Here is a 27693-nt window from a genome sequence, read left to right as displayed (position 1 = left end):
CGGTGACAACTCCGACGGTAAAGAAAGGAAGAAGAACAAGAGGGAAGAAAGGGCTAGGGTGAAAGAGAGGAGATTTAGGGTTTTATTTATAGAGAAAATTCAAATCTGATTTGGATTTGGATTTGGCTAAAATTTCACGACTACTTCGTCATGTGCTAGAGAGGGAGAAGGTGAAGGGTGCGCATGTGCACTGCACGTGTGTCCTAAGAGATTTTTTTTTAGTTCTTACAGTCTCTACCTTTTGTGAATCCTCCAAAAAACTCTTAGACATCTATGCAACCTTTGGACTTCATAATATATCTTATCTTCTCAACCTTTTGAGCTCCTAGAAAAACCTTTACACTTTCTAACATGATCCTTGACTTCTTAATCTTTGGACCTCCCAAAAAACTGTTTTGGTCTTCCCTTCCTCTTTATAAACCCAATGCAACCTCTATAGGGGGGATAATTTTTCGATGGTTATCAAACACTTTTATTCTCCACATAAATCTCTCCTATACTCTTTATCTCCTCTTTACAAACCTCCCATAATCCTTGTGGGTTCTTTTGTCAATGTACCTTATCACTCGGCTTCATTTCCATGTATTTGCTACTGTCTTGAGGGATTTCCTGTAACAGAACGAAGACTATTGTTGCCTGGAGTTGAAGACAAAGGCATGGCATAAGATTAAATACTATCCTTCACATCGGGTGCAATCCAATAATATTATGCTACTGTTTATATCTTACTTTGGTCCTAAATCCTGCAGCCATCTATAAGTTTTTGAAGCCTAGACTATTTTTAACCTGTTCTTGATTGATCTAAGTCTCATAGTCGATCCACTGTTCTCTTTGGTCATATCTTTTGATTATAAATTTCAGATTTGCTGGTTTGTTAAGTTTAAGATGAGATGGATTTAATCTTGCTTATATTTTAATAGACGCCTTCATGATAATTTATTGCTTATGTTTTCTGTATTGCTGAATTCATTTAGCCTTCGTTTGTCCATTATTTGATCGAACCCAAAGTGGACCCAGTTTTAAGACCCGTGGGTCGGTTTCCGTAAACCTACTGAGCCTATATCTTTAGCTATTATGTATCTATATGATATATTAATTATTATGTATCTATATGGATAACTTGTAATTGGTGGTCCATGCGGTATATCTCTTTAATTAGCCTTTTATTTGTTACATGCAATTTCTTGCCACCATGCTATCAATTAATCTCGAAGTAGGAATCCATTTTTGTATCCTCATTCAGTCATTCCTGAAGAATGCTACTCTTTTAAGACTACTTGCCAACAGTTACAAAGACATTGCTACTATCTCAAGGCTTGCTTACAACATGCCCCTCTATGTTCCTTCTCCAATTACTGTTGATGATGATTGTTCTCTATCTGGCTTCAGTTTATGGACTTTTGGCTTTCCTTCATGGCTGTTGTTGGCACTTTCATTTATATGGCTGCAATTAGTGAGGCCTCCAAAAGAGCAATCCATACAGGTGTATTCATCCTCACTGCTCTTTTAGCTGTGACTGGTGCAACTAGGTACTTGTGTGGGATAGATGATTCCCTATACATTTTCTAACTCTGCTTGGTTTATTTATGTGATGTATAAAAGTGATATCTCAGGACTGCAAATATTGGAATTGTAATAGCGATTGGCACTGTTGGCCTTCTAATTGGATGGTTATTAGAATTCTCCACAGCACAAAGATTCATATACTGTCTGCAGGGCTTTGACCTGAATCTGTCCGAATGGTAAGCTTCCAGGCGATTGATCTCATTTTGCAATTTTCTTAAGTACTTGTGAAAGTTTTCTGTCAAGTATTGCAATTCAGTTTTTTTATTTTTATTTTCTAAGATATTTAGTATTCTGAAGAGCTATTCCAACTCTGCTCTAGGTGGCAAAATATTGGAAGCTTGTTCTCGAACATTGTGAAAACACTTAAGAAAAGATTCCAGTGGCGATTTCTACTCTTGGGGTTTATTGCATTATCCTTGGCTGCAGCAAGCTGGAAACTAGAAGCTATTGACAGCTATTGGATTTGGCATAGGTGAGACTTGAGAGAGAACCTTTTCATTTAAGAAGCTTTACAATCTTTAACTTGCTTTCATGTTGTCAAGAGCAATTGAGTAGGATTAGCCAGTTCTGTGAATTTTTAGTCATTCTAATGGCTATATACTCAGAAAAAAGAAAAACACAAGTACATACTTGCTGCTATCCTTTTCCTTATCTCCACTTTATGGATTTAATTACCATGAAATAAATGAAGCCATCCCATGGGTTGAACTAATTATGAGTAGATTTAGGAGCTAAACTTCATATCTTGTTAGGTCATAATTTGTTAAACTGCTGATTCCAAAACCCAGTGAATCTAGAAGTTATGGAGAGTTTTTGAATACTAAGATGATCTTTTAGAGGAATCTTGATTGATAAAGATATTTCTTTTGACTGCAGCTTTTGGCATATCACTATATACACATCTTCCTTCTTCTTCCTGTGTTCGACTCTTGTGGAAAGAAGTAATGAAAGTCAAGCACCTGCTTATGAGCTAGCGCGTCAGGACTCGTTCTCAAGAACAGGACCAAGAGAAATATAGAAAGCAAAAGCAAGCAATCTTTTTGGTGTTATCTTTTTAATATTTAATATTATATTGCAAATTTGCATTGTGCAACTGATGATATTGGTGCCAGTTTTATGAGTAAAAGTACTGGTACTCTAGCAAAGATATTGTATGAAAGAACATCAGTTCTCAGGGTCAAGGGCATATTTGGTTTTACCTCTTATCAGCATACAAACCATTATTGAGAAGGAAGTTGCAATAGGGGAAATCAGGCATTAGGTATTCTACTCTGCTTTGCATCGTACAACAATTGTACATATTGAGATGCAGGAAATGGGAATAAACTGCAGTATGATTGTTTATTTATTGGTTCAAGAACCTTGTATTCCTTATGAGGTTTGTAGCTCTTATTTAGTTTCTTTTTTTTCCTGCACAAAATGGTTTCTTCTGTACAAGACAAAATTATATTGCAAAGTATGTATAATTTGTTACAAATTTAGGGAATTACCCTGCAGTTTATATTAAACAATTCATGCAATTTATTGCATCTATTATTGAGGACTGCTTAATATCTAATTGTTGTTATGTTCGCAAAGGAAAATTGTATTTTATGTGGAAAATCAGAATATCAAATTACAGTATAGTTTGTTGCAATATTGTGAATTGCTTTGCAGGTTATATTAAACAATTCATGCAATTTATTGCATCTATTATAAGGATTGCTTAATATCTACTTGTTGTTATGCCAGTGAAGGAAGATTGTATTTTATGTTGAGCATCAGAATATCAAATTATACTTTCTGTGCTGAATGTTCCTTTGTGAATTTCTTTCTGCCTTCTTACTAATTTTCTGCAGGGGTAAATATTTATATTGATCGTTTTCGACCTCGAAGTCCCTTTATGTTTTTATATTTCATGGACTCAAAATTTCTCTTGGAATTGGTCTTCCTTTGGCTTCTCCCAAATAGAAAGTTACATAATAATTGTTTCATGGTAAGTCCGTTCTTAGCAAGAAGGGTTTCAATATTGCATACTGCTTTCTCTACTAGGTTGTATCAGAAAATGTGGAGCAATGTTCTTAGCTGTCTGCATTTAAATGCCTGTGAGATTATCCTATTCACCAAGCTTCACATTACATTTTGGTTATACTTAGTTCTCGAGTATACTGGAGCAAGGGGCAATCTCAAGGTGGGTAAAGATATGCTTATTTATATAATATTGTGGAATGCAAGCTTCAGTTCACTTGTAAAATAAGAATAAATTTATTTTAAAATAAGCCTTCTTATTACGGTGCAGTAATTAAATAATATTTTAGCTTATTCTAGTATAGTAATTCATTATTTTTTTATCATCTTATGTTATACAACTTTTAAAAATTAGTTTAATAATAATTCACAATTATTATATTGCCTTTAGAATAGATATCACTTGATTACAATCAATTCACCTACAGAAATAGTCATATCACATAAATATTTGTATTGTCATGCATTATAGTGCATTGTCATGCATTGTAACGTATTAACACATTGTATAGCCACTGCGTTATCAGGCATTATCACACACTATAATGTATTATCATTGTATTATCATGCATTGCAACGCTTTGCCACTATATTATCACGCACTACAACACATTACCATTATATTATCACGCACTACAACGCATTGCTACACATGCTATGCACTGCGTTGCCGCTCTATATCTAATACATTGTCATTGTTATGTATTGTTATGTATTTGTAAATTCACATTTATTCTTAATGCAAGTATACGAAGCATTTTAATCTTGTATTTATAATAAAAAATAGTATTATTTTAGAAAAATACTATTTATTACTATTTACATATATTCAAGGGTATTTTTGTCATTTGGTTTAAAATATTATTAATTTCCAATACAATTTTATTATTTTTTAATACTTTACTATTGACTTTATGTGACATCAAATATAATTATTATTCCTTATACTAATTTTGGACTAAATATTAGAATAGCTTATAATAATATAAGCTATCTTTTTTTAGTATTAAAATTAGAATAGTTATTCATATTTCACACTTATTCCACAAGTGAACATAGCTTTAGACAGAAACGATAAATCCTTTTGGTAGTTCCAAGTAATTAGAATTATGAGGAGCCATAAGATAATAAAAAAAATGGTGAAAAAAATAGTGAAGGAGAAAAGAAGAGAACTATAGAGCTAATAGAGCTCCATCTCAAATTTTCAATTAAGCAAAACTCTATAATAATATAAATAGAAAAAGGAAATGCTACAACTATGTATAGTATCTTACTCTGTACATCATTTAAAATCAGGAATAAAATTAGAAAGCTAAAGAACAAATTATATGGATTGGCTTATCTTATCGAGGAATAGTTGGAAAAATATATAAAAAAAAAGAAAAGGAAAACAAAAGCCTAGCTGACATAACATAAATATAAAGTTTGCAAAACTAACTGACTTTGCAAATTAAGAAAGAAGGTATTAAAAGGTACCACAAAGTCTTCCTTAGTATAAAAACAAATTAACTAAATCACTTCACACTAGCTAACCAAATCCCAAAGTAGACATAATAAAAATAGATTAGGAAGAGGTTACCCAAATGATAAAATTTTAAAAAATCAAAAAAGAGAAAATAGAACCCAAGAAGAATTTCTTTACAAATTATCACAAATTAAAACAAATGCCGGACTCAATTTGTATACAATGAGGAAAACTGTTATGAACCGGCTGATTCGATCTATAACGGTTCTAGGCTAGATTGAGGATATAACTTTCAAAGGGAGCTGCGGATAATCTAACCGTTGGATCTTCGTAAATTTTGGATATGTTGTCGCCCTTGAAAAATGCTTTTCAATGAATTCAAGATCGCAGGGTTTGGATGGCTAAACCTTGAGATATCAGCCGAACAGTGGTCGAAGGTGAGATAAACCCTAGCTTAATATCCCTTCAATGGCTAGATGAGTGCCAGGTTAATTCCTTAGTATGAACGGGGAGAAGTTGTTGTAGAAGAGGGGGACTAGGATAGGGGTGGCAAAACTTGACTCGACTCGATAACCTGACACGATAACCCGATTGTTAATCGGGTTTGGGTTTAGGTTAATTGGGTTCGGTCATAAACAAGGTCAACCTGCCTAACCCGATTATTAATCGGGTCGTGTTCGGGTTTATTCGTCTGACCCGCTTGACCCGTTTAACTCGTTTAAGTAAACGGGTCGGGCGGGTCGGGTCGACCCGCCAACCCGCCACACACACACATATATTCTAAATTTCTAATTTGACCCAAATACCGTAATACCCTAAGACCCAAGTCATCAATACTTATTTCCTCAATCCTCACACCAACCACCAGCGTCGTCGCCCCCTTCCCTTACCTCCTTCCCTTACCCATGCCCGTAGCCCACTTTGCCGTCGCCCCTTCCCTCCTGACTCTTCACACTGAGTAACATCGACACAACGTCTCCTCATCGCCGGCACTCGAGCTTCTCATGCCGCCTGAGGACTGAGGTCCTCACGCCATCAGGTCCTCATATCGGATCTGCCCCCTCACGTCGCCCGAGCTCACCGATCCGGCGATCCCCTTCACTCACGCCGTCGATCCCCCTCACTCACACTTCCTCACGCCGCCCGAGCTCACCGATCCCCTTCACTCACGCCATCGACACCTGAGCTCCTTGCGCTGTCGGACACCTGAGCTCCTCGCATCGTCGGTTGAGAAGTGCTTCCCAGGTCAAGCCAGTTGCATTTGCTAACTGATATTAGCCTTTACAAAAATAAAAGCATGCTGTCACCACATATTCAGACCAGACAATGACTACTATACTTTTACGCCCTTATAATTTGTAGTAGTTAGATGTCATTTTTCTTTTCTGGTACTAGTAAATAATCTTCTTCAAGCTCCATCCAGACCAAATATTTGATTTAACATAGAGGTATATTTTATACAACCAAATCTACATGGCATTATTCCGTCTAGTTAGATCAATATATATATCAATTTATCAATGGACACTAAGGGTCTATTCTTTAAAAAATTTCTACCAGTCTGCCTTATACTTCTGTTATACATTGAGGTTTTAATTTCTTGTTAGATCTGTTTAGTCAAATCTATCTCACTTGATTTTAGTTGAATTTAATTTAGTTTCATGACTTTAATTATATGTCAAGATATTATTTCTCTTGCTTTCATTTTAATTATGGGTGTTTTTTACTTAGATTTGCTTGTTAAATATCTTACTAATCTTATAGTGGCATCTTATCCATTAGCCTTTTTATCAATTATATACAAACTTTTTAATTAGTTTGAAGTGTTTAATTACTGATTATTGTTTAGTTACAAATTTTACTGTATTATTTTTTTAATTTCTTGTTAGATCTATTTAGTCAAGTCCATCTCACTTGATTTTAGTTCAATTTAATTTAGTTTCATAGATTTAGTTCCATGTCATGATATTATTTCTCTTACTCTCATTTTAGTTATGGGTGATGATAATGTGGAGATATTCTCTAAAGATGGAGAAAATATTTCTAAGAAGGTTCCTCCTCCCATAGTAGGTGGAGAGAATTCTAGTAGTAAAAGAAAAGGAAAACAAACATTTAGTGTTTGGGAAGTGTTTATGGAGCTACCAAAAGGAGAAGATGGGTTAAAGAGAGTCAAATGTAAATTATGTGGTGTTATATATATATCAAATAATAAGTACGGGACTGGAAATATGAAACATCATATACTTATATGCCCAAAGTTGAAAACTAAAGATATAGGCCAGTTATTCCTTGCCAAATCAGAAGGATCAATATCTTTACAAGTTTCTAAGTTTGATCAGGAGAAATACCGTGAATTGATGACAATGACAATTGTTAAGCATGAATTACCTTTTTAATTTGTTGATTATGAAGGAGTTAGAATATTGCATAGTTACTTATGTGATGAGGTCAAACATATTAGTAGAAATACAGCTAAGACAGATATTTTAAAAATGTACAGAAGGGAGAAGAATAAACTCAACGATTGGTTACATTCTATTCCTAGAAGAATCAGTTTAACATCCGACTTGTGGACCTCTATAACCACTGATTGTTATCTATGTCTCACAGCACACTTTATTGATGAAAATTGGGTATTGCAAAAAAAACTATAAATTTTTGTGCAATGTCAACTTCACACACTGGAATAGCTTTGTCTAATAAGATTTATATATTGTTGACTGAATGGGGTAAAGAGAAAAAGTTATTTTCTATAACACTTGATAATGTATCTGCAAATGATTTATTTGTTGAGTTGTTGAGGAGCCAACTTATGTTGAATGATGCTTTATTATGTAATGGTGATTTCTTTCATGTTCGTTGTTGTGCTCATATTCTTAACTTAATAGTGCAAGAAGGTCTAAAAGAAATAGATAATTCTGTATTCAAAATCAGAGAGAGCATTAAATATGTTAAGGGGTCACAAGTCAGAAAATAGAGATTTGCTGAGTGTGTTAAACAAGTTTCTTTGAATAGTAGTAAATGATTAAAACAATATGTGCTTACAAGATGGAATTCAACTTACCTAATGCTTGACAGTGCTATTATATATCGCCGTGCATTTCTTCATTTATAATTGAGTGATTCAAATTACAAGTATTGTCCATCACAAGAAGATTAGGGTAAAGCTGAAAAGATTTGCAAGTTTTTAAAGTTGTTTTATGATGTTACATCTCTATTTTCTAGATCTATATATATCCTACAGTAAATTTATACTTTTCTAAGATAGTTTTGATCCAATTGAATATAATGGAAGGCATGCGAAGCTCGGATAATTTTATTAGTCATATAGCCACACAAATGAATGTGAAGTTTGAAAATATTGAAAATAATACAGTATTATTTTAGCGATAGCTATCATCCTAGATCCACGATTCAAAATACATTTTGTGAAATTTTTATACAACAAACTATATGGCTCTTCTTATGAGATGATAAAGATACGCGAAAAATTGTTTGTTCTTTTTGATCACTATGTTCAGAACACTTTTAAAGTTTCCAATATGTTATCTTCAAATACTTTATGTAAAGTTTCAAATGATACTAAAGATAATAACTCTATGATGAATGTAATTTCGTACCATTAGTATGTTTTAATCATTATATTTTTTAATGTTCTTTATATATTCAGAATAATAAATTTTTTTATGTAGGAGTTTGATTCATTTGAGAGTTTTGAGTTTGTGAGTAAATCACAAAAGTCACAATTAGAATTGTATCTTGAAGAGCCTCAAATTAATCGAAGTTCTAAATTGGATATTCTTAATTATTGAAAATCAAATCAATTTCGATATCCAGATCTTTCTCTCATGGCATGCGATATATTAAGTATTCATATCTCCACAGTTGCTTCTGAATCTGCTTTTAGTGTTGGTGGTAAAGTACTTGATTAATATAGAAGTGTTTTAAAGCCTGAAACTGTGGAAACTTTAATTTGTACTCGAGATTGGTTATTTTATACTAGAGGTAAGTATATTATTATTTTCTTATATAAATATTCAAAAAATTTAGTCTACTAATTATTTTATCATATTATGATAGACAATTTGGTAGCATTGGAGGAGCTAACGAAAGATATTATAAATTTGGACTTAATGGCTAATGCAAGTGAAGTTGTAGAATCTGGTGAATGCTCAAATGCATAAATCTAAATCCGGTGAATGCTCATTGACTAATGTAAGTGAAGTTTTATATATATCTTATATTGTAGATGTTTACTTTTTGTTCTTTTTGGCAAGGTCGTGATATTTAGAGATGAAGAGCTTAATGATAGTGTTTGTATATTTCAAACTATTTGTAATTTGTAATGGATTGTAAACTCTAAATTTTGTTCTAATTGTCATGGGATTGTATGGATTTTGTTGGAACTTTGTTGGAACTTTATTCTTAATCCATTGTATAGACTTTTGTTATGTTAACTTATTAGGATTGTAATTTTGATATTGTATAAATTTTGAGTTGGAAATATATTATTTTATTTGTATGAATGTATGATATACTTTTTGAGAGTCGAAACTTTGTTCTAAACTCTATTGTATGGGTTTGTTATGATGAATTATTAGGATTGTAATTTTGATATGGTATAAGTTTTGAGTTGGAAATATATTATTTTGTTTGTATGAATGTATGATACACTTTTTGAGAGTTGAAATTTTGTTCTAAACTCTATTGTATGGGTTTTGTTATAATGAATTATTAGGATTGTAATTTTGATGTTGTATGAGTTGAGTTAAAAATAGGTTATTTTATTTGTGTAATACACCATTTATATATAATAAATAAGTAAATATTAAATTTTATATATGATTTATATTAAACGGGTTAGACGGGTTGTATTAACGTGTCGGGTTAACACAACCCGTTTAGGTATACGGGTTAGATGGGTCGTGTTAGCGTGTCGTGTTAACTTGACCCGTTTATTAAACGGGTTAGGCGGGTCGTGTCGTGTTACCCGTTTATTAATCGGGTCGTGTTTGTGTTTACCAAATGCAACCCGTTTATTAATCGGTCATGTTCGTGTTAAGGTAATATTGACCCGACCCGAATCTGACCTGACCTGAATCTGACCCGACCCAAACTCGCTTAACCCGACCCGATTGTCACCCCCTAGATTAGGAGTTAGAGGAAGCCGACCAAAGACTTGGGAGTGGAAGGAAGGAGGTGGGAGAGAACGCTAATGACTAGATCAAGAAAAGAAAGAAATAAAAGCACAATGCCGATTTCAATTATCAGATTCTACTTCAATTAGGATTCCTCCACATATTTACAGAAGCTCACCCTAGGGACTCAAACAACTAAGTGAAAACCCTAACAAACCAAGTAAACCAGTTTCCTTATCTTCTCGGATTAACCTTTCGTTTCACCACAGATAGATTATGAATCTGGAGAAGCTGTAAATACCAAAGTTCTATATCTGGAGGTTGATAATCTTATCCAACTAGTTTGATATTATTCGGATGTCTGTAGAATATTTTATGAATATTTTCCCAAAAATGCACAGAATTTAGTTAATTAAATAAAGTCCTAACCTATTAAGACTCTAACTAAACCAAATAAGCAAATAAGATGACTAAACTCAACCCATTGAGCCCAATGTCTTTCGAGGTGATCCGACCTAGTCCAAATCGCATCAAAAACCTGCAAGAAGAAAAGAAAAACCTTAAAAAGTAAAGCAACAAACAGTAGAGTGTGATGAGAGTAACCCATGAGAGAAGAGACCTTCCAAATGGTGTGGGCAAAAAGCGGAGCACCCACAGGCGCAAATAGGAAGAAGAGTAAGATGGGCTCGATGTGTGAGAGAGAAAGTTGGGGTTGATGGTAAGGAGAGAAAAAACTAATTTGATGTGTAAGGAGAAAAATAATTTAAAGGAGAAAAGAAAGGGGTTTGCATAGTTAGACATTTAATTAAATGATTAATAAATTAGATTAAACCGTTGGGTTGGGTTGGGTTGGGTTTAAAAAAAGGGTAAATTAAGTTGAATCAGTAAGAAAATGCTCAAAAGAATTAAGAGACTCATATCGCAGGTACTATCTTTTGTAGTTAGAAGTGCTTCAGTGCTCCAGACAAAGATCCTGATGTGCGCATTAGAAAGCAATTTGCATTAAAATTAACAAAAAGAAAAGAAAAGAAAACTTACCTATCATATTAGCAGTTTTGAGTTCTTTAATTTTAGAATAGCATGTAAATATCTCTTTTACTCATTTAGTCCTAATAAGTAAAAAAAGATTGTTATGTCCTAAAACTAAACTATATCCAAATACAATATATAAAGTATGTGTTTAATTTTGCCGGGTTATACATCCAAATCTAATAAAAATGGGGAATATTACCTATATAAATTTTACATAAAGAGCATGCAAAATATATGCTTTCAATTTTGCTAAGATATACATCTAAATTTATAATTTTAGTAAACACTAAATGAGTAAAAGAGCTCAAATTTACTATTACTAATATTAAAGAAAACCACAATATCATTAAAAAAACATGAATGCACTCCTCTTCTAGAAATTTACATCAACCTTTAGAATAAAATATTAAAATTATAAATCACTGAGTATGTTACACCATAAATCACACTAAAATCATCACTAATATAAATTAATAAATCATAATAACAAAACCAAACTGTAATAACAATAAATCATCACTTAGTATTACACCATAAATATTATAATTACACCTCAATTACATGATATAGTTTTATAACTTCTCTCTACTGTCTCCTTTATGCACCAACCCATCATAAGCAATCTCAGCAGTTATCTTTTCTCTGATTTTTATAATATCTTGCTTATAAAAGTCACATTGCAAACTTTGTTGTATGGAATTTTTATATTGTAAGAAAAATACACTATATTCTTACCTGCCCATTAAGGTCATATAACTAATGATTTCAACATCAAAAACAAATAAAATATATACATTCGTCACTATTGTGAGATATTTTAGCAGAAATCATATTCCAATTGCTTTTTCTATCAATTTTACATTGGCTATATATCTTTTTGTGCTAATTAAAAAAATAATCATTTATAATTTTATGTACTTATGTTATTTAGTAAGTTACTATATTGTTGGCCTCTTTTATGTAGTTATCATTAGGTAGAGAAGTATTTAATACTTTTTTATACATATTTTGAACTTGTTTGCACTCTTATTGTTGAATTGTCTCTATTTGACACATGCCACACTACATCCCATCAGTCAATACTATAAATGAAAATGTTGAGTTATTTGATATAATGTGGGCTAATTTTTTCAGTGGCGGAGGTTCTGCGGAGCAAAGTGAATAGCGGGCATAATCTTGTGGGAGTGGCTGGGGTGGAGCTGGCGTTTGAGATAGCCAGCACCAACCTGGCTACTTCTGAGGTCAAGGATACTTGGATTTGGTGGCCACACCCACTGGGGGTTCCGAAGGCCGCATCCATTTATCGATTCCTCAAACCTGCCGAGGGCGAGGTGTGGCTTGGCTGGCGTGGATTGTGGAAGCTAAAGGTGGCGCATCGAGTACGACTGTTTTGCTGGAAGCTCTTATGGGGAAGATTACCTACTAAAGAAATGATGCATGCTATCCGAATAGGAGGAGAGGATAGGTGCTGCCTCTGCAGTCTATTCACTGAGACCATTGATCATCTGTTCTATGCATGCCGATATAGCAAAGAAGTGTGGTCCAAGCTGGGCAAGGCACTTCCAGAGGTTGCGGAGCTAAGCGACTCAGTGAGCTCGGAATGGATAACTAGGGTATGGGGTAGGAGAACAGTGGGTGACGACTATATCAGGGCGCTAATAGCGACTACGTGTTGGGGCATTTGGAAGCAGCGCAATCGAGTGGCCTTTGGTGAGAGCTTGGAGGTGGCAGATGCCGTGGCGAGGCGTAGCCTCTTCATGACTGACGAATATACTCCGACCACGACAATCAGAACAACGGAAGGAAGACAAGAGCAAGTCGAGTGGCGTAGACCATGGGAAGGACGAGTGAAACTAAACACTGATGGGGCCTTCCGCACCAGGGCTTGCCAAGCTAGAGCGGGGGCAGTTATCCGAGATGACAGGGGAAGGCTTGTAGTAGCTAGGTGGGAACCAGCGCCGGTGGTGTCGCCCTTATACGCAGAGGCTTGGGCTCTCCGAATTGGACTGAGCCTACTCAAGGCAGAGCAGCCAGTGGAGGTGGAGTCGAACTCAGAGGTCTTGGTGAGGATAATGAAGGAGGACAGCCCCTGCCCTTGGCAGATTAAAAGCATCATACGTGATTGCAAAACCCAGATGAATGGGCTAGCTAAGTGTACTGTAGCTCATGTAGGTAGGAAATGTAATAGGCTTGCTGATTGGGCCGCGCTGAGGGGATTGGCAGCAACCCGGGCCGGAATGATCCTAGCGGGGGAACCAATTCCTCAGGAATTGTATGTTTTGGGCGAGGTGGGGCATTACCCATGTGAGCCAATCATCAATAGCTAACTATAGCTCATTTACTCCAAAAAAAAATGTGGGCTAATTTAAAAAAGTATATAGAACCACCAAATATTTTAGAGAAGTATTATGCTAAAATTATTTTCATGGCAAGTGCAACAATATTATATCTATTTAGTGCATTTAGGAGAATTACTTACATATTGGGGTCATAAATTGGCCAACTCAAATTATTATCTTTTAGCCTTAATTACAAAAGCAATGTGATTCTTAGTCGTGTTTTTACTTATATTTTTTTTTAGATTAGTGCAAGTGTATGATAATGATGCAATAACTACAAAGTTGTAGAGAAAAATAAATAGTTCATACTAGTCATAATACTAATTACTTGAAACTACCAAAGGATTTATCATGCGTCACTACTGAGGAGCCATAAGATAATAAAAAAAATGGTGAAAAAATAGTGAATGAGAAAAGAAGAGAACTATAGAGCTAATAGGATTCCATCTCAAATTTTTAATTAAGGAAAACTCTGTAATAATATAAATAGAAAAATGAAATGATACTATCTTATTCTATACATCATTTAAAATTAGGAATAAACTTAGAAAGCTAAAGAACAAATTATATGCATTAGCTTATCTGATCGAGGAATAGTTGGAAAAATACAAAAAAAAAAGGAAAACAAAAGCCTAGCTAACAGAACATTAATATAAAGTTAGTGAAACGAACCGACTTTGCAAATTAAGAAAGAAGGTATTAAAAGGTACCACAAAGTCTTCTTCCTTAGTATAAAAACTAATTAACTAAATCACTTCACACTAGCTAACCGGATCCCAAAGTAGACATAATAAAAATAGATTAGCAAGAGGTTAGCCAAATAATAAAATTTTAAAAAATTGAAAACGAGAAAATAGAACCCAAGGAGAATTACTTTACAAAACATCACAAATTAAAACAAATGCCGTACTCAATTTGTATACTCAATAAGGAAAACCTGCAAGAAGAATAAACAAGAAAACTTAAAAAGTAAAGGAACAAATGGGAGTAACCGATAGGAAGAAGAGGAAGACGGGCTCGATGCATGAGTGAGAAAGTTCCGGTTGATGATAAGAAGAGAAAAAACTAATTTGATGTGTGATGAGAAAAATAATTGAAAGAAGGAGAAAACAAAGGGGTTTGTGTAGTTAGACATTTAATTAAATAATTAATAGATTAAATTAAACTGTTGGGTTGGGTTAAAAAAAAAGGGTAAATTAAGTTAAATCAGTAAGAAAATGCTCAAAAGAATTAAGAGGCTCATATCGCAGGTACTATCTACTATCAAAATAGAATAAAAGAAGTAAATACATTCTAGTTTATTTTTCTTACATATCATGCTATAGATTTCAATATATCATATTTCTATGTGTATTAAGCTATATGGTAACTATATTTCCATATTCCATGTTCCAAAATTCGAACAATTTTCACTGCGATTTGCTTGTTCCCAGTCAAATACTAATTTTGCTATCTACAGAGGTATACAATTGGGATGGGATTCACTGTGGGGAGTGGTGCAAACTGAACTTATGCATATCGAATCGGGAGGGCCACTAAATACACACGACAGCTCTAATTATACCCACCAAAATCTTACGATCTTTGTATATACCTTTTTAGACTCAGATCAAGATTATTAGATGCGTTCGATATGCTAGACTTGGGCATATCTGTTATAACAGGGCTGAGACCGACCCATACGGATTGACGAGGGAACTTGGTAGTGAATATGATTTCCCTTCTATCTAGCAATTTTATTTTATCAGATAAAAAAATTTATTATTCAAGAAAAGGAAAATGATTTTAAATAATAATAATAAGAAAAGAAGAAGAAGAAAGAACAACTCGTTTCTTCCACTTCTCTTGTCAGTAGCACAGAATCTAATCCCGGGCGTTCGTTCTACGTACAGATAGTTTCGAATAGAGAAGCGCACCGAAGCAAAACCCTAACCTCTCACTCTTTTCGTCCCTTCCTTGCGTTGATCAAACTGGACTTCTTTCTTGTGTGAATCCAGGATTGAGATAGGTAATCCATCTATTGTTTCTAATTTATAATTTTTTTTCTCCCAAAAATGGAATGCTAACTTCTAAATATTAAATGATAATTTCTCTTTCATGTCTAGTTTACAGGACTTGCTTTTTAATAACAACTATTACATTGAACGATACAAATCGGTAGGACAAAATTTTTGAGCTCTCATATCTTCCATCTTTTCCTCACATTGATACAATATGTTTCAAGTATTTGTAGTGTTAAATGAGAAACCGATAAAAATAGAAGTTTTATATCTTCTTATCATTTCCTCTTAGAAAAAGTTAGAAATCCACTTAATTCTAGCAGATATCAAGATGCTGCTAATGAGCCTTAACTTAGTCTATGAAAATGATATTTCGTAGGAACAATAAATTAAAGACTAACTTTTATATTGTACTTTATACGTGTAGATGCAGTTTTCTTCTTTCTTTTTTTTTTTAATTGAAAGAAATACATGAAGGCAAATGGCCCAACATTTTCTTTTTGTGCATTTTCTCTTTGACTATTGAGGGTCCATATTAATGCTCTTCTTTATATATTATGTCTGTCAAATTCTCTATTGCATTGATTAATTTTATCTTACTCTAAAGTTGTGTCTGGTCTTTCCATTGTCCTTGACTACTTAAGATGTCATTTGTAGATAAAACAGTCATACTAGTAATTTGTAGATAGACCCATCGTACATCATTCATGTGAGGATAACTTTTCACATGGTCTCATTTTTTAGCTACTTTGTATTCTTGGGTGCTCCAGTATACATTAACTCAAAAATTGATAAGGAGAAAGGTTGCATCCACCAAGAACTTAGTGTTATATGTTCCATGATTAGTATTGATTTATAAAGTAGTGAAGTTATGGAGGAGGGTCTGCGAGCGAATGATAATGCTCTTATCGATATTAAGAAGGAACAATTGGCGCACCAAGATACTGCAAAATCATCATTGAGTGAGTATGAAGGTAATTCAAATGACTTTCTCAACTGAAGATGAAGGATGCGAGTTTTTCAACAAATATGCCAAGCAAAAAGGTTTTAGTATCAGAAAGGATGTAATAAAACACAACTCTAAAATTGGTATGGTAGTCTATCATCGATTCCTTTGCACAAGAGCAGGATTACGAGAGAAGAAGTATATGGACATGGAAGATAGAAAAAGAAAGGAACGAGTTCCTACTCGTTGTGAATGTCCTACGCATCTTAGTATTCGATTTCATTTGAGCAATGGTATATGGTTTGTGCATGATTTTGAGGATCGACATAATCACGAGTTAGTTGGACCTGATGAAGTGCCTCTACTTTGGTCACACAAAAAGATAGATGAGGTTCAAAAGTCTGACATAATTGCCTTACAGAATGCTAGGCTTCGTAAGCACCAAATAATGGTTGTAATAGAACACAAATATAGTGGACCTAAAATGTGGGCTTCATACCAAGGGATCTATATAACTTTTCAAATAGGATAGAGAAGTCAAAAATCTCTAAAGGTAATGCTGATACTCTCTCTAAATCCAATAATGAGTGGCAAGAAGAAAATTTCTAAAGGTAATGTTGATATTCTCGCGTCTTGATCCTTACCTCCATGAATTAGGTGATGGGTAACTTTGATAATGCATCAATCATCTCTGGGCTATTTTGGTGATAGATTTTATTAGTAATAGCTCTTTCATTACATCACCGATGTCGTTGCTCTCTGACGGTGTTTCTCATATGTGCTACAAATTTCTGACTATAATCCCTTGCAACCAAGTGGTAATTAATTCTATTATTTTAGGATTTGAAACAGTTTCTTTATGTTTTTGTTTATTGTTACATCCATCTTATATAGAAAGCTTACTACCGAGTACCTATTGATTCATTTGTGAAGTCAGTGCTTTTAAAGTGATGATATCTATCATCATTGGATTGTGGTACCTTTCAGAATGATTTGCTTTTTGTAAGCCGAGCGCGTGCATGCGTCCTAGCGCCCATATTTCCTCCTCCTCCCCCCCCCCCCCAACCCCCACCGCACCATCCCGCCCTCCCTCACTTCTCTCGGGTTGCCAACGCCGAAACCGACGGCCGACAAGGCCAACCGCGCGACCCCTCGGTAAATCTTTTTTTTATTGTTGTTTTTCTTTCTTCCATACTTAACCCCTCGGCCGCCGAGCCTTACCCGACCGTGTGGCTGCGCCGCCGGCACCATCAACCTTGATGGTGGCCGTGTCTCTCTCTCTCTCTCTCCTTGATTTCCTCCTCTCTTTTCTCTCCCCTTCCCTCCGGCTGCGCAGACTGTAGCCGGTGTCAAACCTTGGTGGGCTGTGGTTGGACCCCAGCCCACCTCGGCCAACCTTGTGGGCTGCAGTTGGACTGCAGCCCACCAAGGCCTCCCTTGCCTATTAGGTTAGACTTAAGCCCAACCCAACACCCCAACCTAGGCTCATTTGGGGTCACCCTAGGGGACCCTATAGCCCTATTTCTCTATTCCACCTAAACTCACCCTAGGGGACCTTGACTCATGTATATGCCTAAACCTAAATTCTCTAATAAGAAAATTTATTCTATTAATTCGCTAATCTTACATATGGTTTTACTTGCGTGAATTAATAGTATCGACACTGCATGAGGAGGATTTTGGGATTCTAGAGGAGCCGACTAGCTGAGGAGAATTAGAGTACTATGGAGACCCCCTAGGCGAGTGTAGAAAATGTTAGTATTAATACATGCATCTAGTGTACCATGATATATCTTGACATGTGCAGTTATTGATAGTTTACTCATCATGATGTTATGAGAATATTAATATTAGCACATGCATTAGTGTAACGATGATTTACATGTATCCTATATGATAAACCTTTGCATAAATATCTGTTGTGAATATAGAATATAACGATCATGATGACTATGACATGACTTATACATTTACAGACACTGGACCACTTCCACCTATTATTAGTAGTTAGGTTCTGACTAAGTAGTGCCCTTACTAGCTCAGCCCAGGGTTAAGAGTAGAGTGTATCATATATGACTATATTATTAGCGGCCTACACCTGAGGTCGGGAGCCTGTGTAGCATTCAAATAATTATACTGCATAGTCAGAACTAGATTATGATGATAGAATAACATGATTGTAAGGTGGAGATATATCTCTAGTAGTACCCGACGACGCATAGTTAGGGCGTCCATATGAGCTGAGGGCTCTTGATTCTCCTGCTGAGGGCGGTGATGATTTAGAGATGTGAGATATGGACCTACGACCGGGATTCTTAGTCTGATCGCCATAGACAATCGGTCACATGCAATGTCGCCATGCATGTTTAGGTGACATTACCGCTAGATGTGTATATATCCCTCCTCGATGTATGAGATGATGGATAGTTATATGATGGATGATTTTTTTGAGAATATCTACATTGTGTAGTGAATGGCTCGGTGAGCTATGATAAAACATGATTAATGCCTTACTGAGCATGAAATGACTAAACTACTCTTTCACTTTTAAGCATAACATGTAAACACTATGATTGAGATTTGTATGAATAAAAGATTATATCAAGTTTTATACATGTATGGACTTATCCTGATATGATTAGGAGTTGGCATGTTCCAAGATAGTGACGTGTAGTCTTTATTGATTGCATTGATTTAGTAACTCATGGTAAGTTATTTAAATAAGCATATTTTATTGCTAGCAATTATAGACATGCATTGGATATGCACCTATGATTTCATTGTTATAGATTGTATGGATTCTACTCATTGAGCTGTGTGCTCACCACCTCTTGGTGGCATCATTTCGAGCTAGGGGAAGCCAGGTGCAGGTAGCGAGGAGTAGCTGCCTTTATTTTAGTTATGACTATTTCTATTAGTTGTATTGAGCCCCTATGAGGGTGTTATGATTGGCGTTGTATTTTGGATATGTATCTTGAAAGCTTGTTATGTCCTGTGGAACTTGTATCCAAACTCATAATTGCTTGAGTTTATTTGTGGTTTGAACCTATATTTCTTTGTGCCTTGTGGAAACTTATTACTGACACGTCACGTGATGCATCGCGTGAGGGGATTTACCCACGCAGTATACACGTGTATTTAGAGGTTTGAGTGTTTCAACTTGGTATCAGAACTTAGGTTCACCATAAATCCGGTAAGTCTTCCTAGATACTATCCAAATGTATAGGTAAGTAATAATAATAATGAATAACTAGGAATAAATAAACATTGAAGTCACATACGACATTTGACATACTTGAGAATTGAGAACTAAACTGCGTTGAACTTACTAGGAATGCCACCTAGACGTGCTCGGTCTGTGCGTGCGACTGTTCGTGGACGAGCTTTAGCCCCCATTGACGAACCGGTTACCGGTACTTCAGCCAACATCGAGGCCCTTGGACAGCTTGTCAGATAGAAAGAGAGGCTCATTGGAGAATTAGTTCGGGAGTGCACGACAGCTATGTCTAAGATGCTCATACTGAGGGAGCCGTCAAAGTAGGTTACTCCAGCTGAGCAGATTGGAGCGGGGTCCGCCTAGTCGCTGAACCGTTTCATGCAGCTGAACCACCCTTTGTTCAGCGGCACGACGAACCCCATGGAGGCAAATAGGTGGATTGTGGATGTAAGGAAGATCCTGAGTGCCCAGAGAGTCGCCAGGTGACCTTTGTCACTTTCCTTTGCTGCGGAGAGGCGGAAGAGTGGTGGAGGGCCACTGAGCGTATGATGCCGGGCTGCCTTGCTGAGGAGTACATCACTTGGAAGGCGTTTTCAAATTATTTTGATCAAAAATATTTCCCTGCATCCCTGCGTTTCGAGCTAACGAGGGAATTTACCCAGTTGAGACAGGGAAATATGAGAATATGAGAATAGGTTTAACGCCCTATCCCGTTTTTGCCCCAGAATCATACCTGATGATGCGGCTAGGACTGACCAGTTCAAGATGGGCCTTCGGATCAAGATCCGGAAGTAGGTGAATATGGTGAGGAATCTAACCTATGTAGAGCTGGTGGCGAATGCAAGGATAGCTGAGAGGGAATTATTGGAGGAGCGCTCGCAGCGTTAGGAGCGAGTAGCAGGACATACTAGCCGCTTTGATAGGCGTCCGCGTGGAGGTCATTCTGGTGGGACCTTCCTACGATCGAGATGCCATCCTTATGCTGTGGTGCAGGTTCTAGAGCTACCCTGAGTAGACCCAGTCCTTAGGGTTCAGGCAGGCCGGGTAAGGCTCGACCTTCTATTAGTGGTAGGAGGTCAGCAGTAGTTTTGAGTAATTTTGGTAGTGGTGGTTTTGCACGGCCGTCTACCCCTGAGGGTTGGACTGTTATGCTTGCAAGCAAGAGTCTGTTTCTTATTAAACATATTGACAAAAGATGAGATGAGCAACTACACCAAGATATTCATGCAACCGGTAGAATTTAAATTTCAAGCTTTAAAGTTAATGTTGTAGGCTATTTTAGTATATATATCTTTTAAGCTAACTTTATAGGTTGTCGATTATCTCACTAGTTTAACTCGCAATGTCTATTTATATTTTATAGTGAATGATTATTTTACATAGGGTGATAACTTCGCATTACACCACAGTACGAGCTTATAACCCCATATTACACCGCAATACCTATTTATTTCTTCTAGTGCATAATTATTTTATATAGAGTGCGGGCTTATAATCTAACATTATTTCGTAGTTCCTATTTATATCTTTTAGTGCATTGTTATTTTAGTGCATGCTTATATCTCTGTATTACCCCCATAGTGCCTCTTTATTTAATGTATAACTTTTTTATATAAAGAGTGTAAAGTTATTTACCTTCACAATTATTTCTTCATAGTATAGGTAAATAGAATATTTTAAGTCTATAGTTTCAATAAAAAATAATATTATTTCTAAAAATTACTATTTACTACTAGCTTAATATATACTCAAGAGTATTTTTACCGGTTTAAAACATCATCAACTCCCTATACAATTTCATTATTCTTTAATATTTTAATATTAACTTTATATCACATTAAATATAATTATTATTTTTTATACTAGTATTAAACTAAATATTAGAATAACTAAACTAATATTAGCTCTCTTCTTCTAGTATTAAGAATTAGAATAGTTATGATTATTCAGCTCTTATTCCAAGTAAACACAGCCTTAGTTGTTCAAAAGATTATTCTCTAGAGACTCACAATAACACACATCCACCGTGAAGCATATTACATACTGTTTTAATATCAATTACAATAATTAAAACCGGAACAATGCTGAAAGTGAAGCCTCCTCCGGGTTATACCAGTTAATCCTATGAACACTTGCAAGCATATTTCCATTTTATCTTTTCACAAACTATTAAGAGAAGAAACAACGGCCAAATTATTCAGCATAAACTACAAGAACTCAATACAAGGCACCAAACCACCAGCTAACTGGAAAGATAGCAGGGTCAGACTCACACAGCCAAGATTTGTTTGCTACATTACTTCAATGAAGGCAACATTGTAATTTATGATCCATGCAGAGGAAAATTGAGCCACTAGTTTGACCTGACTGGCCTCCAGTTATTTACCCACTCTGTCATCATCGATACATTTCTACTAATGTCTTCAACGTTGTCGCTACGCAAAGCGACCACAACATCTTCTGCATAGCTTTCTCTTGCCTCCTCTAGTAGCATTTGAAAGATCTCACACTCAATGTTGTTAGTGAGCTTCGCGCCCATGTAACCTCTGCACATATTTTGTGTGTCAATCAATAACTAGTGCTACTAAATGAGGAAAGGAAGGTAAATTGCATCCAAAGGATGAGAGATGCTGCAAGTTGGTTTTAGTTATAGTGAAGCGACAGCATATCCTTGTGAGGAACTCCTTGAGGGTTCTCCCGTAATTGTGTCATTACCTACTAGTTAAGCGATCGTGAAGAATCGAATTGTCTGTCTGTAGAACAACAACGCGGTCGAACCAACGTTCAGGGAAGAAATCGCAACCATGATAATCTACGATATTTCCACCTTCTTCCATCATGTCCTCAAGTTCATCACATACCTGCCATGTCAAAACAAAAGGAAACTTATGCATGCATACCAGAAATACCAAAATGAAACCTATATAACGAGTGACTTTTAAGAGGGATGGATTAAATGGCCACATAGACAATATTATCAAGATCTTAAACCATAACCAAATTCTGACCGAATAGCTTGATTACAACCAACATCTCATAATGAACCATTGATCCAAATAGATAAGAGCTTCGCCCATCTAGTATGTTTTGCTTACATTGAGTGCAAAACTGCAGAATACTACCACCACCAACCAAGAAGAAGGCATGACCATATCAGTGATATATTAGTATTATAGGAGCCAACTCATTTGAAGTTTATATTTTACAGGTATATATACCATACACATTCAAGAGGAAAAAAAAGGTTTGCAGGCAAAATGATGCAACCTACGACCTTGGCACTCAAGCAAACATTATAATTCAAGTTACTTAAAAGAAATTACTGTGCGGCAGAAGGAAAAGCTTCAATCATACAAAAGCATGTCAAAAGACAAGTTCCTTTTATAGCAACAAAAAGCAAACCCATTAGAATTTAAGTCAACTTTAAATCTCTATGAATCCAACTCTTAAAACTAATTGAATGGCATAGCTTCAAGGTCATGATAAGGGTCTAATATTTTGGTGCCGGATTGAAACTAGTAACAACTAAGCATATCGGAAGAAAATAAATGAATGAAATTGAAATTAGACATAACAAATAAATAAATCTCAAAGCATATCAGAAGAAAAGATTGAACATAGATGTCATCCTGTTGATTAATAGTTAATATAATCTACAAAGGAACTGCTCGCAATGAGGTCATAATACAAAACGCCTGAAAAGACTTGTTATGTTCCATAACCACATTTTTCCTCTTCTAATAGAATGAAGTGGATCGACCTAATAACAAATCAACTTCCAACGAGCACCAGATGTCTCTTCAAGGCTTCAAAATGCCTACATTACTTTGATTATGAAAGCAAAAGGAAAAATCATCCTTTGTCTAGAAGAATTCTTCCTAACAACCTGACATAAAACACTGGCAGAATCTAATTCCAATCTATATAAATCACACTCAACACCTTGGAAAGTCCTATTTCTCTCTCCCAAAGATGATCAATTTCAGAGCTTAAACTAGTTCACAAAGTCACCATGAAACAGATTCCTATACTTTGCATAAATGTGAGACAAAATATAACAAGCAATTAAGAGATTATTCCCTTAAATAATAATAAGATTCTTCTTCAACAAAATTAGCCTAAGTTTCAATTATAAATAATCACACCTCTAAGCAGCATCGGCTTAATTCTGATCTCAATGAGAATATAATTAGCGAGGGTGTTATTAACTTACAATATGCAGATGATACTTTGATATTATTCAAAGTAGATGAGAAGGAGACGACTACTCTTAAAAATATTCTTCACTATTTTGAGAGTATTGCTAGTTTGAAAATTAATTTCAATAAAAATTCTTTAGTCTATTTGAGAAGTGTTAAAAGAGAAGAATAGAAGTTTCAATGCTTGTAAAGTTGTATATCAAAAATTGACTGAATTAATTATCTGTTGAAGAATAAATGCTTGTAAAATTGTAAATCAGTAATTATCTGTTAAGCACTTAATCCGTTGAAATGTTTTAATCTGTTAAATGTTAATTAACTTGGTAATTAGTCTATTAATTTGTTTGTCAGTAATTACATATAAATATATAATGTATATTATATATGTTTATATATTTAATTTTTATTTTTTTATATTAAAAATGCCAAACCGCCTTGTCGCTCGCTTTCCACCTAGGCGATAGATAATGGGGTGACCGCTCGCCACCCGCGGCCACCTTTCAAAACATTGGAAGTTTGCTGATTATGAAATGTCAAACGGTAACTTTACTTGTGATACTTAAGACTCTCTTTATGTGATAGCAAGCTAAGGAAGCATGACCGGTACCCTGTTATTGAAAAAATTGAGAAGAGGCTTGCAAGTTGGAAAGGGAAATTATTATCTTTACGGGGTAAGATTGCTCTAATTAACTCCGTATTGAACTCTATACCCTCATACTACCTCTCCTTCTATATTATATCAGGGTTAGTAAAAGGATTAAGTGATTAACTAGTTGAGGAGCAATTTTCTTTCAAAAGGAGCCAATGAAGAAGATAAAGGTTACCATCTGATAAACTAGATTTCGGTCTATTGGAAGAAAGAGTTTGAAGGCTTGGGTATTTTGAATCTGCAGGAGAAGAATACTACTCTGTTGAAAAGCGATAAAATTATTAATCTCCCCAAACCAGTTGCGAGCACAGATTATTTGTAAAAAAAATACTATAAGAGGGCGCAAAAAGATGGTTTCAAGTTGTAAGTTATTATTTTTGGAGATGTGTGCCAAGTATTGGTGCAATGTTTAAGACTGGTCTTTGGCAGAAGTTGGGAAATGGGACCATTAAATTTTAGACTAACATTTGAGTAGGCGAATGTATCTTGGCTGCCAAATCTTTTACTCTTTTTGATATCACTTGGGATGAGCGTATCACTGTCTCTAAAGCTTGGGATGATGGAAGATGGCAGATTATTTATAGAAAAGGGCTGAATGAGTCTTTAAAGGTAGTGAAGCAACAAATGTTTCAGTTCATCAACAGTTGTGGACATTCGCCCCATCACCTAGCACCTAGGCGGAAGGCAAGTGCCAAGGCGGCTTAAAATTTTTGACATATAAAATTTTTAAAAATTATATATCAATATAATATATAATTGTATATAAAATTTTAAATGGTTTACTAATTTACTACACCAAAACTATTAAACCATAGGTGCTAATATATTCCCCCAAAAAAAAATCATTGGGAAAATTTTGTTGGTCTAATAAGGAGGATTAGATGCACCTCCTTCACTTCCATCATGTCCCACGTGTCTAGCATATGCATTTGTTTTGCAGAAAATTGAATAGTGTATTGAAAGGCGGCTGCAGATTGCGGGCGGTCACCCCACCGCCTAGCGCCTAGGCGGAAGGCGGCGTAGTATTTTAATATATACAAATTAAAAAAAATTATATATATTATATAATATATTCTAATATAACTAAAAATTAATACTAAGATTACAAGTAGCCAAAATAGAATCATAACTAATCCTTTTTTCTCATTTAACAATCACTGAGATCCTAAAATAACAAGAAAATTAAAAAAATCCCCATACTACCCTTCAGTACTACTTCAAATGCCAGCCTGTCATCCATTTATAGTAGGGCTAAAATTAGAAATATAGGAAAAAAAGCTTGAAAAGGAGGGAAGCAGAGAGCGAGAGATAGCTCAGCATCTCGTCGTAGGAGAGAGAGAAAGCTGCAGTGAAAGAGCGAGAAAGGGCAACAAATGCAGATGAGCTCGTGCTATCGCTTGTCGCTGCTGCCGTTGCCGCTCGTGCTTCTGTTGCCGCTTGCCGTCGCTGCCGCTCATGCTTCTGCTGCCGTTTGCTGTCGTTGCCGCTCATGCTACTTCTGCTGCTTGCCATTGTTGCCGCTTGCCGCCGCTCGTGCTACCGCTTAGGGCAGAAAAGGAGGATCGAGTGAGAGAGAAGACTGAGGAGATCGATGTTATTTTCTTTTTTAAAGTTTGCCAGAATCCGACCCATGTATATCGACCCGACCCGTGTATATCGATCTGACCCGCGTCTAGTGGGCCGCCATGCACCAAAGCAAGCCGCTAGGTGCCAAAGTGGCCCGCCCCGAGCACTAATGCGGCCGGACCGCCTTTGGCAGGCCGCATTGCTACTTTGCGGGGCGGCCGCCTTTACCGCTTTTCAAAACACTGAAATTGAAGATTCCAGCATATGAGTTTATTCTTATACTCTACAAGAAATGTGAGAGATGACCGTATGTGGCGATTTGATTCTTCTAGGATTTATACAATGTGTTCATTATATAATTTTTAAATAATAGTAGGGTGGGGGGGATTTTGAGGGTTAATAATGGATTGTGGAAGACTCATATGCCTCTAAGTGCATGTTTGGAGTTTGGCTTCTCTGAATTTAAAATCTGTAGTATCAAAAATTCATCCCAAGTAATTATAATATTTTTGGTGTTTGGCACTTGGAATTATTTCACATGCAGTTACCAGGTTTCCTCTTCTCTTTCTTTCATCCCACCTATCCAATCACCGAAACCAATCCATATTAATCATGTTGTCCAGGGCACCGTCAAGACTAACCAGAGCACCGTCAAGACCAATCGGGTGAAGTTAATGCTGCAGCGGAAGCAGAATTAGAAGGGCTAAGGCTGGAATCTGTTCCGTGGGGTTGTTCTGTCTAATGTGGCGTTCTGTTCTTTGCACTGTTTGTGTGTGTGTGTGTGTTTGTTCTGCTAGTTTGTGTACTTTGTAAGAAAGTGATGTGCAGGGTCTGTAGCTAGGAACCTTCATTTTGGTGTGGGTTGTAATATTTAACAGTTTGGCTTGTCTATCTGGATGGTAGAGCAGGCCTTTTGTATCTTGATGAAACTGAGCATATATGACTCTATTCAATAAATCTATATATAATCACACCTCTATCTTTCATCACCACAAAACATCATGAGCCTACTATAATTTCAAGAAGTAACATAGCATATTTCAAATTTCTAAGATTCGGCAAACATGGAAAAGATTCGATTGATCTGACCAGGTCCTCATTGATGATGTGGCATTCGAGCTCATCGTCCCACCCGTCGTGAAGTTCCTTTTCTTTCACGAGATCGCCGACGTTGACGTGGCGAAGTCCGGCGGCATCAGCGAGGAGTGAACTCGTCGTCGTCTTCCCCGTCCCCGGCGTCCCCGTCACCAATATGTTCGGCCGAGATCGCCGCGAGTCGCCAGCCGCCATTAAGATTAGGGTTATTTCCACCCCCTAAAATAAACCCTAGGATTTTTGTAACCCTTTTATATTTATAAATAGTGGACATTACACATAACACCCTACATTTTGTCTATATTACAAATAAAATCCTCTCTTTTCATTATTAATATACAGAGACCTCTATTTCCTAAAAACATATCAACACACATCCTACCATCTTCAACTGATTTTTATCCCAAAAAAAAACATCCTACCATTAAATAGATAAATACAATTTAACCCCATATGAAATTAGCTTAATTATAT

The 27693-nt window shown here is 35.7% G+C and overlaps 2 protein-coding genes across 2 annotated transcripts in view; one reads left to right on the top strand and one right to left on the bottom strand.

The window, feature by feature from the left end:
* LOC140784927 (uncharacterized) overlaps positions 1-3117 on the top strand; it is a 47312-nt gene extending 44195 nt beyond the window's left edge. The window contains exons 11-14 of the mRNA XM_073132557.1: positions 1390-1529; positions 1614-1742; positions 1886-2038; positions 2443-3117. Coding sequence (XP_072988658.1) covers positions 1390-1529; positions 1614-1742; positions 1886-2038; positions 2443-2584 — 564 coding nt within the window. The 3' untranslated portion in view covers positions 2585-3117. The remainder of the gene's footprint in view (positions 1-1389; positions 1530-1613; positions 1743-1885; positions 2039-2442) is intronic.
* An 18762-nt stretch (positions 3118-21879) lies between these two features.
* On the bottom strand, positions 21880-27452 carry LOC140784696 (adenylate kinase isoenzyme 6 homolog). Its single transcript, XM_073132224.1, has 3 exons — positions 27214-27452; positions 22426-22571; positions 21880-22256 (listed from the first exon to the last, which is right to left on the bottom strand). The coding sequence occupies exons 1-3, from the start codon at positions 27412-27414 to the stop codon at positions 22064-22066; spliced, it is 540 nt and encodes a 179-aa protein (XP_072988325.1). The 5' UTR covers positions 27415-27452; the 3' UTR covers positions 21880-22063.
* Between the last annotated feature and the right edge of the window lie 241 nt (positions 27453-27693).

The sequence above is a fragment of the Typha latifolia genome, chromosome 3 (assembly GCF_019914945.1).
Source record: "Typha latifolia isolate L0001 chromosome 3, TyphaL0001v2, whole genome shotgun sequence".
In the NCBI taxonomy this organism is placed as follows: Eukaryota; Viridiplantae; Streptophyta; class Magnoliopsida; order Poales; family Typhaceae; genus Typha; species Typha latifolia.
This window is presented reverse-complemented; position numbering and strand designations above follow the sequence as displayed.

Bases quoted from the DNA above. Each gene is read 5' to 3' on its own strand.
- LOC140784696 (XM_073132224.1), bottom strand. From the start codon at position 27,414: ATGGCGGCTGGCGACTCGCGGCGATCTCGGCCGAACATATTGGTGACG. The intron at 22,572-27,213 runs GTCAGATCAATC...TTGACATGGCAG, and splicing joins ACATCATCAATGAGGACCTG to GTATGTGATGAACTTGAGGA. The intron at 22,257-22,425 runs GTAATGACACAA...AAATATGTGCAG, and splicing joins CACGATCGCTTAACTAGTAG to AGGTTACATGGGCGCGAAGC.